The sequence below is a fragment of the Hemicordylus capensis genome, chromosome 3 (assembly GCF_027244095.1).
Source record: "Hemicordylus capensis ecotype Gifberg chromosome 3, rHemCap1.1.pri, whole genome shotgun sequence".
NCBI classification, from domain to species: domain Eukaryota; kingdom Metazoa; phylum Chordata; class Lepidosauria; order Squamata; family Cordylidae; genus Hemicordylus; species Hemicordylus capensis.
This window is the reverse complement of record NC_069659.1, coordinates 91,065,393-91,082,980: the sequence shown is the minus strand read 5'-3', so window position 1 is coordinate 91,082,980 and position 17,588 is coordinate 91,065,393. Positions and strand designations below refer to the sequence as shown.

General features: G+C 43.3%; 1 protein-coding gene across 3 annotated transcripts in view; it reads right to left on the bottom strand.

Annotated features, from left to right (window-relative positions):
* The window catches only part of SIM2 (SIM bHLH transcription factor 2), a 98,995-nt gene continuing 81,407 nt past the window's right edge, over window positions 1–17,588 (bottom strand). For all 3 annotated transcript variants that reach the window (XM_053307764.1, XM_053307765.1, XM_053307766.1), the window contains 4 exons: window positions 16,263–16,410; window positions 13,091–13,259; window positions 2,946–3,354; window positions 1–1,213 (listed from right to left, as the gene is read on the bottom strand). In XM_053307764.1, the coding sequence (XP_053163739.1) occupies window positions 501–1,213; window positions 2,946–3,354; window positions 13,091–13,259; window positions 16,263–16,410 (1,439 nt within the window). In that variant the 3' untranslated portion in view covers window positions 1–500. The remainder of the gene's footprint in view (window positions 1,214–2,945; window positions 3,355–13,090; window positions 13,260–16,262; window positions 16,411–17,588) is intronic.

Here is a 17,588-nt window from a genome sequence, read left to right as displayed (position 1 = left end):
TCAAAATTAAAGATTTAATTTTAGAGATTAGGCTAATGCATGTTCCCAGACTAATGTGTCTGAAGATGGTTTTAATGATGACTGTCACAAATAATTGTGGTAATTACTGTCCCGTATCAGACTGTCCGTTTGCCAGATGGTCTCTGGCATTCAAATACATTTTGGCATTGTATTTGTAAGAAAACAGTCAGCCTTTGTACCAGAACATAAAACTTCTATGATACTACACTGAAGAGAAAAAAGAAAAACAAAAATATGATCTTACAGGCAAAGTCAACTGCAGAGATTAATCTCTAACAACGAAGTACTGAAGCTAGATGTCTTTTTTCCCTGACCTTAAAGGTATTGTAACTCATGGCTTGCCAAGAATGCATGCAAATCTGTGTCTCATTGGCTTTAAACACCATGCTCACTAAATGCAACCATGTATTCTCATGCTTTTTGGAAACTATTCCAGTTTGCTTTATTTTTTAATTTAAAAAAACGGCTTTCTATTATTGTCACCTTCCATTGGCTATTATTACTGAAGTTCCAATATAATGGGGAAGTGCAGGCTCCTTGTGGGTCTCAGGGGAGGAGGCTGATGAGGGGCTTTGGTTTTTGTAAAACGTATTTATTTCTTCAGAACTGTGTCCATAATTTTCTGCTATATGTCCTGTGGCAGTACATGAAGAGGTTTGAAATGTGCCATGTTTAGCTAAAACACGGTGGTAGTTCAGAAGTACAAATGGAACTTGTCCTGTGTGTCTTGCATCCACTGTGTGGTCATGCTCAGAGTCGTGGTCAAACTTTACTGTCATCCTGTCGTCATTTTCCAGCTCACCTAAATTTGTAGCATGATGAGCAATATGCTCATATTTTGGTTCTTTCATACAAATTCTCCTTGTTTGTTCATATACCGTTGGAACTGGGAGAAGATGGCTTAATTGTCCAATGGATTTAGTTTGGAAACATTCTGATCTTGATAAAAAGGAATTTGAATAAGGTCTTTCACTAATATTTTTTTCTTGCAAGTCTCTGTTGAAAACTAGCTTATTTTCTTCTTTAATGAGCTGATGATGTGCTGGGTATATTCTGTTTTCCATTTTGCTGTGTTTTATAATGCTGGAATCATAGATTTCTTCTTTATATCTACTGTTTGGTGTTAGGGTTGTGCAGCTCACAAAGCTGTCTGATGTGCCTTCTTGACTGTATCTTCTGTTTGGTAGTGGCACTTGGGAAGAAAAAATAATAAATTAGGTATATAGATAAAGCAACTCAAGCTAGGAGTCAAAACAGAAGCTGTCATTTATGTTATCTGGGTATGATTACAGTAAACCCTGCTTAGCTTTTTAGCTTTTTGCACAATAAACCCAGCTGCTAACATTAAATCTTTGTGCAAATTAATGTACAGCTGCATTCCTCTGTGGGTTGAGAGGAGAAATGAGGAAGTTTCCACATTGCAAGATGGAGTTTAAGCAGGATTTCAGAATCTTTAGAGAATTATAGCTAATCATCTCAGACTTGAACTTTTACTGAAACTCTTTAAAACATAGATGTTTTGATTAATTCATTTTTATAATTGAGTACATATCTTTATAATTTGGCAAAGTAAAAAACCTTCTGATTTAGCGAAATAAGACACGAAAATGGAGGCTTTGCATTTCATGTTACCCTTGTATTTATGCTATTTTGTGGAAAACTCCAAAAAGTGTTTCCATGCACAAAAACTAATGTTGTGATCAATACTATATTCATAAAGTTCTTCTTGGGCCTGGTTCTGGCAAGACTGCAGAGAGGTAGAGGAGCTGGCTGTGTGGGCTTCCCTCTTTCCTGGAGGACAGCCCGCGCAGCCTATAGGAACCAAAGTGAGGGAGGAGCTTCCTCCCTCCACTCTGGTTTGAGGCAAGGCTAACTGCACTCTCTGGATAAGACATACCTTGGTCACCGCCGAAACACAGTTTACAGCAGTGTAACTTAATGTGACAAATAAAGTTAGGGGAGGGAAACTGCGGGTCCATTTCCCCCCAAGATCAGGAGAGCTGGCCTTGTGGTAGTGAGCATGACTTGCCCCCTTAGCTAAGCAGGGTCTGCCCTGGTTGCATATGAATGGGAGACTAGAAGTGTGAGCACTGCAAGATATTCCCCTCAGGGGATGAAGCCGCTCTGGGAAGAGCAGAAGGTTTCAAGTTCCCTCCCTGGCTTCTCCAAGATAGGGCTGAGAGAGATTCCTGCTGGCAACCTTGGAGAAGCCGCTGCCAGTCTGTGAAGACAGTACTGAGCTAGATAGACCAATGGTCTGATTCAGTATATGTCAACTTCCTATGTTCCTTTCAACTCCAGTTCCCCAGGTTCAGAGGTTTGGGCTAGCAAAACCAGAAGTGAATGGACCTCCGGTTTTGTATTTCATCTGAACCCAGCCATAGTCTCTGTGCATTCACATCTTTCAACTTTGATATGACCCTGTGAACCCTAGCACCATTTCAACAACACACAGGATTATCAGGATATTGGTAACAGGGCTATACCCTTCCTTCCTCGTTCAGTAGGCTGTAGGTCAGGCCTGCTCAACTTAGGCCGCCCAGCTGTTTTTGGACTACAACTCCCATAATTCTCAGCCGCAGCAGCCAATAGCCAGGAATTATGGGAATTGTAGGCCAACATCTGCAGGAGGGCCGAAGTTGAGCAGGCCTGCTGTAGGTGTTCATTATTGAAAGAAAGTTGTTAGGTGCCTACACCCTAAGAAAAGGCAAATTGCCTTTACAAAGAGAATTTGGGCTTTTGCTTGCTGAAATAATAATGAAGACATTTTGAATGTTTTCACAAACAGCTAGAAAAAATACATTTTGCCATAAAAGGTTTTCACGAGCTTTACCTAAGACACCTTCATTATCTGAACAAAATTTCAAATGTAAATGTTTTCCCCAAGTACAATAGAGCTTCAGACTTGTTCATGTAATACACACCTTCATAGCCCTGTAGGAGATTATGGCGTATGTTGCTTGCTGACTGATCAGGAGGGCTTTTAGATGGTGATTGGCTGCTTGGTACAAGCGAATTGGCATAGTGCCACTGGCACTCTCCACTTGTCTGCAGTGTGCTTAAGAAAAATCGAGCTACTTCGCAAGGTGTTCCTTGAGACTGCCCAAATTTAGAAGGCAGCATTTGTTTTTTGCCACTGAATACATGAGGGTCTACAGGGAAGTGTCCATAATGGTAGGAGAAAGGTAAGCTGTACGATGGGGTATATAAAAGTTCGCTGTTTTCTGAATGGAAGGTTTGTTCTTGGATGGTGGCAGAATTTGCTGTGGAGTTGGATCTCCAGCTTCCAACCTGGCCACATTCCAGTTTGTCTGTCTGGAAGGAGCCATATTGCTGAAAAAGCAAATAAAAAGAAAGAAAAGTGTTTAATAGCTGACTCTGAAATCTGTCAGTATAACAGACTAACAGAGTGCACTGCAGCCAAGTACCACCTTGAACTGCAGTCACACCAGTTCATATAAACTAAGAGGAGTTGGCAGTGCTCAATTTCCAAAGAGAGGCACTGGAGCGCCAGCCTTTCTGGGACTCCTGCCGTCTGCCCTGGAAGGTCTGCTCTGAATGTGCAGGAAGAGCTGTGACTCCACAGTAGGGAAGAGAGAGGCACCCAACCTGTGTTCAGAGGCACTTTTGATTGTTACTTCACCTATTTTGTTTCTATCCAGACAATGTGGAAATAGCGGCAGGGGGAGAAAATGGCGGCGGGGTCGGGAGATAAAGCGGTGGTGGCTGGGGGGACTGAGAATGGGGGGAGATTCAAGAGGGAGGGGGAAGGAGAGGGGAGACCTAGAGGTGCAGATGCTCTGTGCTCAGGCCAGCTATGAGCAATGTTCATCAGAGCAGCTGATATGACTCCCATTAGGTAGATATTAGACATCTAATCTATAACACCCTTTTTTCAACAGAAACAATTGACACTGCAAAGAGAAGTGGCATAGCCAAGCATTCTTCCACTCTAGAGCTGGCTCCATTTGCAATGTATTTGTGATACATTGCTCTTACTTATCAGGAACTGCCAGAGCAGCAGGAGGTAATAAAGGGATGTAAGAGTTGCCTATTGTTCCTGAAAGACATGTAAACAGTTGATAAGTAAAGGTTGCATCCAGATGTACCTGAATAAGAGCAGGTGGACAGGTTTTGCTGCAGGGTGAGTTCCTCCAGCTTTGCTCCAGTCCTGACACACATCCATGACTCTGAAGTGATCATCATCCACACTTCAGGCAGACTGTCCACATTGGTACTGCCCCCCCCCCATCACAAGTGCCTCCGTGTTTATGCACTAAAACATTTATTTGGTGCTTTGAAAAATTAACATCAGCTTGCTTACCTGTAACTGGGGCTCTTCTGGTGGTCATCTGTCCAGTCACACAACTGGGCTTCATGCCTGCTTGAAGGTTTAGTTGGGAAATTACCAAGCTTCTACTTAAAAAAAACTAACCCACTTGGTTTTGGTGGTAGCTCCACCCTCCCTGCTCCCTCCACTGCAAGACTTTGCAGTGGGGCAGGTGTGTGAATGGACAGATGACCAACAGAAGAGCCCCAGTTACAGGTAAGCAACCTGATGTTCTTCTGGGTGGTCTCTGTCCTTCATACAACTGGGTGCATCACAAGCTGTCATCATTGGAAGATGGCAGCAGAGTCCTTTGTCGAACTAGAACAACCTAAGGGGGGAAAGGCGAACAATTAACGATAGAACCAAAGTCACTGGAAGATAGATTGCAGGACTGTGTGTCCAAAGGCAGAGTCTGCCCTAGCTCGGACATCTAGGATATAATGTCTGAAAAACAAGACTGGAGTTGCCCATGTGGCTGCTTGGCAGATGGACTCCAATGGCAAACCTCTGTCAAAGGCAGTAGAGAGCTATAGCTGTTTGAATGTGCTTTAATAGTGGTCAGCTGTCCCCTTCCTGCCAATTCATAAGCACAGTTTTATGGTTTACACTATCCAGTTTGATATGGATTGAGCAGAGCCTCGACCCTCCCTCCCCATGCCTTCTGAAGTTTGCCGTAGGTGACAGAGAAGTTGACGTCCTGAAGGAAGGCATCCCATCAATATAAAAGGTTAATGCTCTGTGGACATTCAGAGCATGCCAGAGTCTCTCATTTTCCATAGTGGGATTTAGGAATACAGACAGGCTGTTCATCTGAGATCTGCAGAAGGAGGAGACTACTTTAGTTAAGAAGGAAACATCAGGCCTGGGGATAACCTTGTCTTGGTGGAAGGTGAGATAGGGCTGACCACATTTGAGGGCCCATAGCTCTCACACCCTATGTGCAGATATGATTGAGACTAAAAACACAGTATTTAGGATTAAGTTGCATGTAACAAGTGGCCAAAGACTCATAATATGCATAAGCACCAAAGTCAAGTCCCAAGCGGGTGGAATATTCAGGATGTCCAGGTGAAGGTTACCTAAGCCCTTCAGGAATTGTTTAACTTTGGGAATGCTGAATATTGTTGTTACTCCTAGAGGTTTCCAGTGGGCTGGAATGACTGCCAAATGGACTCTGATGAATGAAAAGTCCTGCTTTCTTCAAGGTGGGTTAGTGAGTGAGAAAAACTTGTAGGGGTGCTGTAGATGGATTTTAAAAATCTTTAATGATTCTGTAAATACAACCAATCATTTCTATTTTGCTCTGTAGGATCATACCGTAGCTGGCTTCCTGTAAGATGCACAAACTATTAAGATTTCCAATGTCCAGGCAGATGGATCCTTTAAACTGTCAGGCGCAGGGTTGACACATCCGGATTGAGCACTTTGCCATGCGTCTGATAGAGAAGATCCGTGCAATAAAGTAACTGAATGTAAGTCTTTCGTGATAGGTGGCGAAAAAGGTGAAACCAATATCCGGGCCACCAGGGTTGTTTTGATTATACAACATGCTGTTTCCCTTTCTATTTTTGCAGGATTCTAGGAAGCTGTGGCACCGGTGGAAACAGGTAACTGAAAAAGAGTTCCATCTGATTGTAAATGCATCTCCCAGGGAACCTTGTTCTAGTCCCACCCTTGTGTAGAAACATGGAAATTGGTGACTTTCTATACTGGAGAAAAGGTCCACCTGGGGCTTCCCTCACCTTTTAAAGATGGTCTGAAGTACCTGTGTCCATAGTTCCCACTCATGAGAGAACACTCGTCTCCTGCCATGATATTGTTCTGGCATTGAATGTGTATGGCCGAGATACATTGTTGAAGGGCTTGGTGTTGCAGGGCCCATTCCCATACGTTAGAGATTTCGGTAGGGGAGATTTCTTTATGTACCCCAGCAACAGCGGAAGTGCACAGGTAAGGGAGCACTGCTAATTAATATTGTCTGGAGACACAGAGTTAAAGTTCCAGATAAAGTAGTTATTAACATGCTCAGTTAAATTCTGTCCTATAATCAGATCAACACTAATATTAGTTGTCTTCCTAGCATACAGGCATGTTAAAATCTCCCAAGCTTCCTTAGCTATCCTGGTCTTTCTTAAATGAACAATACTTGAGTCACTCACGTGAAAGGAGATCAATCCATAGACCTTTCTGTTTTTGGCAACCCATGTGGCTTCTTCTCCAGCTGCTTCAGGTCTACCCTCCTCCAGGACACTTTCCAGTCACTCATCCATGAGAAAGGACTCCATCCTGAATGACTACATTTCAAAATTGAATCCACCCAGCCTCAGGATCACTGCTTGTCCCTGTGCTCCATTCTCGATGGCAAAAAAGTTCCCTGCCATTTCTCTGGAACTCCTTTCCAATCAAGCAGGCTTTCCATTTACTCACTGTGCCTTTGGGTTCATTTGATTCACTGGGCCCATAACCCTGTTAGAGAGCATAAGGGGAGATTTATTTATCTACCCCAGCAACAGTGAAAGGGTAAAGGGAGCACTGCTAATTAACACTGTCTGGAGACTTGGAGTTAAAGTTCCAAATAAAGTAGTTTATATAGGAAACCCATCAGAGACCTTTCATGCCTCATGACTAGCTACATACAGGAACCGGGGGAAGGGAGAAGGAGGAAGTCTCTTTCTCCAGGCAAGAGAATGAAACCTGAGACTATCCAGCCGTGGAGCCAGCTGACCGGCAGCCTAGGGGTCTGGCCCCCATCAGATACACCTGTGCGTGTGACTCAGGCGCCAGGGGAGTCCATAATGAACTTCCCCCTCCCGCCCGGGCTACCAAGAGCCTACGCGAACTCTGTTATTTCAGGCAGTGCCAGCTGCCCAATAGGACGTTTTCCCCTTTCTCTCCCTCCCTCCTTTCTCTTCTCTCCAGAGAGGGAGAGAAAGGGGAAAAGTCCTATCAGGCAGCTGGTGCTGCCTGAAATAACAAGCTGAGAGCTCACTCGGGCTCTCAGCAGCTCAGGCCACGCCCCCTTTGTGCATTATATCACCCACAAAGGGGGCGTGGCCCGGGCTGCTGAGAGCCTGAGTGAGCTCTCAGCTTGTTATTTCAGGCAGTGCAGGCTGCCCAATAGGATGTTTCCCCCTTTCTCTCCTTCCAGAGAGGGAGAGGAAGGAAAAATGTCTATCAGGCAGCTGGCGCTGTCTGAAATAACCAACAGAGAGTTCACCTGGGCTCTCGGCAACTTGGGTATGGGAGGCGCGAGTTCACTCTGGGTTCCTCCGGAGCCCGAACCACGGAGCTTCGGCAGCCCTTTTCATTGGCGGCCCGAGTTCTTTGAACCCGTTGGCACAATGGTGGGTATGCCCCTGAGACTATCAGTCTAACAAAGAAGGAATAAAGAGCATGGTCAAAGAGGGAATGCCCTTACTAGCTGTGTCTACCCCAATGCCACTGGTAGTCAATCGGGTTGCTGATGCTAAGAGTCAATGCCATGCAGGAGCGGCATCTCCAACAATACTAACATGGCCAAATGAAGCAAGGAATGAGATCTCGTGCCACTTTGGCAGTTTATGTAGGCCTTAGTCATTGTGTTATCCATCATGATCTGTACATGTCATCCTACAATATTTGGGCAAAAACCTCATAATGCCTTGTATACCGCAAGAAGCTCTAGGTAGTTGATATGATGCCTGGCCTTGTGCATTGACCATCAGCTGTCGAGGCAAAATTCTTTGTTATAGGCAGCCCATCCATGTTCTGAAGCATCTGTTGTGATAAAGGTCTGAGGAATGGTTGCGGCAAATTGCTGTATTGCAGTATGTTCCACCACCTGAGAGGTCTCTGGATAGCAGGAGGTAGATGAAGCTGCATATGTTGTGGATCCCAAAGAGGCTCATACATGTCTAGAAACATCCGGATTATGTGCACGCATAAATGGGCTACCAGTAGAACATTTGTGGTGGAGGCCATGAGGCCCAATGTTCGCTGGATATGTTTTTCAGGGTGGTTTGGCATTTCTTGGAGGATGAAGGCTAGCTCCCTGATGTTGTTGATGCGGTTCAACAGTAGATAGACTGCTGCTTGTATGGAATCAAATATGGGGCATAGAAATTTGACTATGTTTGTTGGCTGAAAATGGGGCTTGACAAGATTGATCTTAAGCCCCAAACAATCTAAGAATTATATGGCGACATGCATGTGCTCTTGCAAGTCAACTTTCGATTGGGCTGATAGGAACCAATTATCTTAAAAATGGGAAATCTGAATCCTTTGTTCTTGGAGATGCCCCACCACTATGCACTTGGTATAAGCTTTTGGGGCAGAAGAAAGACTGAATAGCTTAGCTTTGAACTGAAATCTTTTAGACCCTATCTGGAACCAGAGGAATTGCCTGTTTTGCAGGTAAATAGTTATATGGTTATAAGCGTCTTCCAAGTCTATAGATGCGAACCACATCCTCTTTGAGAGAACGGGGATCATATCCACAACAGTGAGCATTCAAAAGTTTCAAAGATCCATGATAGGACAGAGTCATCTGTTTCTCTTCAGGTTAGTTAAAGTAGGGTGAGTAGAAGCCGCCTGTTTGTGTCCAAGGTACTGGCTCTATAGCACCTTTTTGAAGAAGTGTGTGTATCTCTTTCCAGAGGGTTGCACCTGGGAGTGTGGTTCAAAACCCAGAACTTGGGGGACATTCAGTGAACTCTGTTGCATAACCTAGGCAAATGATGGTAAGTACCCAATTGTCTGATGTAATGTCTTCCCATGCTGCCAGATAGGGTCGTAGCTGAGTTCCGGTGCTGAAATAGTTGTGCATGTTTATGGTGAGAGGTAGATTTATTTTTGTTCCAAGTTGTTTTTGAAGAAGGAAATGTCTTCTTCTTAAACTATGCGTATTTGTGTTGATGAAAGGAATGATCTGATTGAGAATGGATAGAAGACAGAGAAGATGGTGTGTGCTCTATAATTCTGGTGTACAGATCTATAATTCTTATGAATGTGCTACTGTTTGAGGACATAGGAAGTTGCTTTATACCTTCAACTGGAGTTGAAAGGAACATAGGAAGCTGACATATACTGAATCAGACCATTGGTCCATCTAGCTCAGTCCACCTACACAGACTGGCAGAGGCTTCTCCAAGGTTGCAGGCAGGAGTCTCTCTCTGTCCTACTTGAAGATGCCAGGGAGGGAACTTGGAACCTTCTACATGCAATTCATGCTTGCTACTACAAGACCAGCTCTCTGCCATCCAGTTTATGGATCTGGAAGTGTTACAGAGCTTATGAACTCGTTCCATTGTTTCATCTGTCTTAGATCCAAACAGCACTTGGCCATCAAAGGGAAGGTCCTCAATTCTGGTTCTTGCTTCTGGGGTAAGCCCTGAGGAGCAAAGCCATGCATGGTGCCTCAGGGCTATAGAACTGGCCACAGATCTTGCCACATAGTCTGTGGCATGTCACAACGTGTGGAGTAGCTGCTTGTTCAACTTGAAGGCTTCTCCTTGTAAAGCCAAAGCCAAATCCTTTTTATCTGATGATAAGGATTCCATGTAAGGAGACAATTTCTACCACAGCAGGTAGTTATAGAGGGACATGCAGGATTGATAATTAGCAATCTTTAGGTGTAAGAATGCTGTGGAGTATAGGCATCTGCCAATTGAATCCAACTTCCTTCTCTATCTATGGGAAAGGAAAGTGCTTAGACCTGCTCTGGGCTGCTTCCACCACTGTAGAGTTGGGAATAGGGTCAATTGCAAGCCACATGCTGTTTCAGCTACATTCCAGCCATTTCCTGTGGTTGCAATCATGCCACAGCCTTCTTTTTTGGCACTAGGTCCTGCATACCTTGTTTCTTCTTTTTCAGTTTAGGGATTGGTTGACTAGGTAATGACACAGAGCAAGGCTTCTTAACCTTGGACCCCCCGATATTGTTGGACTATAACTCCCAGAATCCTCAGCTGAATTGGCTTTTGCTTGGGGATTATGGGAGTTGTAGTCCAACAACATCTGGGGGCCCAAGGTTAAGAAACCCTGACACAGAGGACATGGATGAATTCAAAGGCACAGTTGTTTGGCTTGCCAATCCCAAAAGAGCCAGAACTGTCTGTCCCGAATAGGAAGCAAGGAGTGCAGGCAATGGAGTTGCCAAATGTGTGGGAGGCAGAGGTACTCTGTCCAATCCCAAAATTTGTACCCCAAGCTCTGTAGGCTTTTCAGACATGCTCTGCCAGGCGCGGTCCAAAGACATGCTCCGCAAAGCTGTTGAATCCATAATTTCTGTGTAGGCAAGAGCTCTTTCCCACAAGATAGATTGCAGCCATGATTCTCTGTTGCATCAAGCCTACCTTGTAAATCTCTGGAAATGAGGGCAAGAGTATATAATATGAGTTTCTCCTAAACAAATAAGGCAGAGTTGGTGACCATCTGATGCCATGAATTTAGCTCTGCAAGTTATGCAGCATTTAAAAGACATTTTGCTAGCCATAAATAGTGGCTGGCCACATTCCCATTCCTTGATGGGAGAGAAGGGAAGAGGCAGGGCATGACAACAACTAAAAATGGAAAGGGCTGGAGATAGGAAAATTACTTTGACAACTGAAGGACAGAATAAGTAGAAGAAATAATAAATTGGGGAGCAGAGAGGAGAAAGTAAAGCAATGGATGTCTTCTTCACAGACTAGAGGCTCTTCAACAGACCTAAGGATGTTATTCCTTCGGTGGACAATGAAAAACCGAAGAGGTAGGGGCATGCATGTGAGCAGGGAGGGCAGACATACCACCCAAATGAAGTGTTGTTGTTTTTTTAAGTAGAAGCTTGGAAAGTTTATGACTAGACCATCACGCAGGCACGAAGCCCAGTTGTGTGAAGGACAGAGACTATCCAGAAGAACTTGTTATACATTTTGAATTTATTTATTTTTTGAATAGGTGGGGGAGGTACCTGGACCTGACACAAGGACCAGGTAATCAGTGTTCTGCAAATTTAGTTTCGCTTCACACCAGGTTCCTGATAAGCCTGATCAGGATAAGAATATACCAGGGCTGTTCACACAACCATTTGGAGGTTGATTGGAAAGTTACTACTCCATTAGCAGCACATGACCAGAACCTCTGTTTGGGTCAGCAAATCCAGGAAACACACGATTAAGCCAGGCACAGCATCTGCTATTAAAATCTGGAGCGGAAAGGTCATCATGCCTTCCCAGCATGCATTGCTCTGCCAGCAAACTGGAAAGCTTCAGCTGCCCTCTGATTAGCCACAAAGGAGCAGGAGGCAGACCCAGCCCTGTTGAAGCAGCTCCAGCTTCAGGATCATAGTGTGTGTTCTGCAGAGTAGCAGTCTATGGATGGCAGACCCTGTAGCCACAGCTCTATTGTTCCTATGCTAGAAAGGGCTTGTTGCATTCCGGTGGTCGGATAAAAGAGGTGAGTGGGTTCACATGGCCAGAAAATCAAGGTAGGAGAGCTCTCCTCTCCACCTGCTTTGGTTTAAGAGTAGGTTAGGAAATCTGGGTTAGCCTGCTTTGAGCAACCTGGTCTGGAGGGATTTTTGTAAGTTCACATGATCATGCAAACCAGGGTAGCCTGCCTCCTCCTCTGATTTTGATGCGTGAACCAGGCCACTATGTATGCTGTGTGTGCATTGCTAGTATCATGTACATCTGTATATACCGAAATACAATTTCCTTATTCTTGAAATACATCTGTCAAAAGGGAGGTATTGAGAGTCACTAGTTTGAGTTGCTAAACACACCTCCATAACCAAATGTTCTCCTGGCTACTGGATTGTTTAGTGCATACAGCTGAATGGTCTGTACAACTGTGCTTAGATCATTGTTAGCAATATTTGTGCAGGATACACCTTGTTCTATTTTTGAATACAAGTTCAAGTACCATGTATGTTTCCTATTTTTGTTCTAGTGCTCTTTCTCCATTGCCCCTGCCCCATTTCCTCAAAACCCAAAATATTTTTTATTAAGCTGCTATCTCTGAGCTTTTGTGCTGAGTGGTGCATTACACCTCCTTCCTCCTTTTCTTCTATAATGCTGAGTTCTCCTCAGTCTCCTGTACTCAATCTCCTCAAATGCAATTTATCTGCTGTAACACTCGCATGTTGATCCCTGTTCAGTTGCCTGTACTGCTATTGTGTGTTGTCCTAAGGGGTGTGCCCAATCTTCTATGCTACTTTTCATTTGCAGCATATTACTATGACACAGAAGGCATGTAGTATTATGCCAATATAAATATTCTGTATTGGCTGACAGTACACAGTGAAATCATTTTCAGTTCTGGACACATCCTGTCTCCTCTCTATCCACTTCTGTACTATGTAATGGCTTTTCACACAGCAGCAACAACAAATATGTATATACCGCTTTTTAAACAAAAGTTTCAAAAGCGGTTTACATAGAGAAATAATAAATAAATAAACAATGACTCCTAGGACATTTGTCACAAAGGTGGATGTTGCTGGTGTAGCAGTCTTGACTCATGTATTGTTCCTAGTGCAATTCCCTGGATTGGCTCCACTGAACATCTTCAGTGCAATGTTACAATTTCTAACTCTGCATTGCTGCAATAGTCTTGATTCTCCTTATTTAAAGATCATTGCAGTGGCTTGTAGAGGAACAGCTTTTGTAACATATTGAACTGCAAAGGAATTATAGTGATATCCATAGGAAGGAATACTGGTTGCAAGGCAACAGCCACATACAAGTTTCATGGTTTCAGCACGGGAGAAATAAGGATTACCTGCTGTGGGTAAGGAGTTGTTCTGAGTTTTGTTTTCATTTTATTACTTCTGGGTTTCGTTGCTTTTCTCGTTTCTTGTGAGGTAGACACTGAATTTCTGCATGAAAACTGTGACTTAGAAACGGTGACTTGGTCCAATGATAACTGAAGTTCCTTATATTCTAAATCTCTGGGGGGAAAATAGGAATGGTTCTCAAACACTTCTCTCTTCTCAGTATCTGTATAAAGGTAGCACACAGCATCCTCTATATAAAGGTAGCACAGAAGTATATCAACCATGCCACAGTAACAACTGCTGTACATTAAATGGAGTCATTTAAACCCAAAGAAAGGAGAGAAAGGGGTTGCCTTGAAATATGTTGGAAGCCATGAGATTAAGCTCAGTACAATATATTAAATTCAAAATACTTGCTTGATCTGAAATCCAAACTTATGGTCACAAAAGATAAATTGGGCTCTCTCTCATTTTAATTAAGATTTTTCCTCTGGTTGCTGTGCCTAACAGATGCATTGTAGCATAAGCATTTGTGGACTAGAGCCCTCAGCCCACATATTGCACAGTGTGATGCAGGCATTTCCAATCGGCCTGTGCTGCTACAGACATCTAAGCAAGAGCCAGTGGTCTTGTGCAAGTGTGCAAATACACGAAGTTGCTTGTAGAGTACTTAAGAAGGCCTGAGGCAGGATGATAGTGTTATTGGTTTCTACGTCTTGCCCCTTCCAAGTTAAGAAGATTCATTGAGACTGCCTTGCAAGACTCCCACAAGCCTTCAAAATACTGAAGTCACCACTTGAGATGGTATGGCAGCATAATAAACACAGCTAGGATATATGGCCAAATTCCAGGAGTTTCCCTCCTCTATTACTCCCAAATCTTAGTAGCTAGCCTATATTCTAGTAAAGAGATAATAAATCCTTCATTCTAGCAAGATACAGTGATCCAGACAAGGTCAGTGTATCAGTCTCTTAAAATTATACAGTCCGTCTTCATGACATAATATCTAAAACACTGAATTTTTTAATTTTTGCCTTCTAGAATTTTAGCCACTAAGGTATGTTCTGCAGCCACAGTTTTCAATACCTTCTGTAAAAACAAAATTTAACTTCATGTTATTGCAGTTCACCTCAAGCTTATAATATTTCTGAGTGTAGGAACAGGGGCCAACATGTTCCACAGTGTTAGGAGCGTGGAGTAAGAGCTGTGTCCTTAGAGGGTGCTGTGCAGCTCAGCTAAAGGTCTGTCCCACAGCCAATCACACATACAAGGAGAGAGGAGAGTTATTTTCATTGCTCTCTATTCCCTCCAAAAGCACCTTTTGGCTTCCAGGAATATGTCCCTGAGAACTGTGCAATCCTTGAAGACATATTCCTGGAAGCCAAAAGGTGCTTTTGGAGGGAAGGGAGGGCAGTTAAATATTTCCATCCTCCGTGCTTGCTCAGCTGCAGGACAATCCTTTGGCTGAACTGTGCAGCAGCTTCTCTGCAAGGGTTCTCTTCTCTTCTCTTGCTGCACTCTCTTAATGCTGCAGAACATGTCAGCCAGAGTTTTTAAGGTTATAGCACTATTTCAGTTTCTAAGTAACTTGATATATATGCAGCCAATCCCACCCTAAGAAAAATTAGAACAGTGGTGAATGGAGATCCACTAGTGGGTTGTACCCCAACCTCCACTCATGTTTAATATACCTGTCCCTTGAAATAATCTGCTAAGGCCCTGATTCTTGTTGCCCCCCACCCCATCTAAAGTAAGGTGGGTAGACATGAGGAATAGGGCATTTGTGGGGTGGTACAATGGAATGTCCTGTCAAAGGAAGTCCATCTAGCCCCATCACCACTTGCCTTCAATAAGCAGTAAAGCCACTCCCTGCCCCCTTCACTGCATCAATGGTGATACTGGGCAAGCGGAGTTGTGAACCCATGCTGAGAGGCAGGCATGCAGGCCACCATTTTAGTCCCCCGTCATGTGTTCCAGGCAGACCAATCAGGCTTCAGGAGTGCCTGCTTAAGCAGCTGGCTCCGTTTCAGTCTCCTTCAGTTGCTCTGCGGGCAGGGACCCCCACCCTCCCGCCCACCCCTTAACTCAGTGTGGGATATTCTGATTGCATTTTGGGGCCAAGTAGGAATTTTCTGGGTCTCAACTGATTGGCTATGGTCGAGGCCTTTTTTTACCCACTTCTCACTGACTTTGTTATGGTTTTCACTGGGTTATTTGGTTACTTTGCAGTTGAATGCAGGTCAGGGTAGGTTAATTGCAGTGGTGTTGGGCTGGAGGGCCGTCATATTTATTTTATTTTATTTTATTTTATTTTATTTTATTTTATTTTTACATTTATATCCCGCTCTTCCTCCAAGGAGCCCAGAGCGGTTGTGGTGAGTGGGAATATGGAGGAAGACTTGGTGATCTTGGGCTGGATCCGCTCTCGCTTGGATGCATGCCAGCGAATGCCGCTCAGTGCCTCACAACCTGAGTTGAGGTGGGCTGGCATGAATCCCCTCATTGGGGGTAACTTCATAGTCGAGATAAGGTTCGAACTGGTTCCAAGGCTCCAAGCCAAATCAAAGCCAGTTTGTTCGCCCTCCTGTGAGCATACCTCCTATGAGATTGACCCACATAGGGGATACCCACACTTTAGTTCAATTCCTCATTGTAGGTTTTGTAATTATTTAATAAAGTGGCCCTAGTCTCTCCAACTACACGTGTGTCCTGTCATTATTTGGGTCTGGGTTTGCAAAGACATACCTTTTCCCAATGAGTTTTTTCAGCAGTTGTTTTTTTACACAGTTTCCTTGCTGTTGCTTTTATACTTTTGACTTTTACCACTGTTTAATGTTGTTGAATAGTGGTGTTATTTTACATTTTAATTGTATTGTTAGCCACCTTGAATACTTCTTATAGAATTCTGGAATAAAAATGTTGTAAATAAATAAACTTTAAGTGGCCTCTTCCAACGGCACCATCTTTCCTTCTTCCTACCCTCCCCCCAAAAACTGTACACAGAAAAAAGGTGGCAGCCTTACAAGAAACTGACACTGTGTGATAAGGGACAACAATAGATATGCATCTTTGTGATAAATATTTGAAGCAAGAAAGAAGAAATAGCTCCAGCTGTAAACATAGGATATCAGTAGGTGAAATGAATGTGGCATACAGTGAAAGGAAATATGGACTTACGTTAGGACATAATTGACACTCACTATGCAGTGAGGTCGCGATGAACGGCTATTGTGCACAATGGTAGCATAGCTCTGTACCCAAACCCAGCCGCCGTTCTTTGATAGTAATCGATAGTACTTGGTTGTGACTTGTCCTTTCACCAGCACTATAAAACATACGATGAAAAGGATATATTTTCATCTGAGTTTGTAACATTTTTTGTTTCACTTTTATAGCTTGCCTTTTCCCTCCAAGTTCAAGATGGCAAACATAAGGTTCCCAGGCAGTCCTCCATCCAGACACTGACCGACACTCAGATCAGATCAGATTAAGCTTCAAGCAAAATAGGTGTGTTGTATCTCTTCAGCTTATTCCATTCTACTTGGTTTGTTTAAAAATAAATAAATGGGCAAAACCTTTATAATTCAAAAGAAGGACATAATGCAAGGAACATACAATTCTGTATTTGAGTTGTTGTGATAGAAAGTTCTCTTCATCTGGATATTCTCCAATATTAAATATTAAGTTATAATCTACTTAAACTATGTCAGCTATCCTGAGCTCTCAGCTTTTTTCTGATCTTTTTCTATGTCAGCTATCCTGAGCTCTCAGCTTTTTTCTGATCTTCAGTACCTTACGTTTTACAAGGTTTATTCTATCCTTTTAACCATAACCCCAAATGAGAAGTAGTTCTGGATTTCATACACACACACACACACACACACACACACACTATATATATATATATATATATATATATATATATATATATATATATATATATATTCCCTTAACACCCTATATTGATCCTAAGAATTTAAGACCACAGTTTTCACATACAGAGACAGAGTGGAGTGCTGATCAGAGTCAGTCAATTACAGGATAAGGCACAGCCCCCTCGTCATTTCCAGTGACTGATCATGTGAAAATGCTGGTGCAAAAAGAATAAATCCTCCATGCATCAAGCACCTGCTGTAAGTGGTCTCTCTCTGGGAAAAGAAATAAGCTGCTTATGTAAAACCCAAACAATGTCACAACAGCTCTGATACCAGCCAGAACCCTGCTGCCTGCTAACCAGGCAGGACCAGTGTGGGAGCTGAGGGAAAGGTAGCATTCTTGCTGTTGGACCCTGCCTGTAAACCAAAAGTCAAGACTTCTCAATCCCCAAAGTACTAGAAAAATCTGATACGAGGTGGCATGCATTTTTGTTTGCTGTCAGGACAATCTCCAAAATACCTGTTCCACTCAATACACCTTAATAAGCTGCTTTGCTTTGTTTTCCTCTTTGCCTCTGTAACACCTCCCTATGAATTTTAAGGCCAAACCACACATTATAAAATGTCC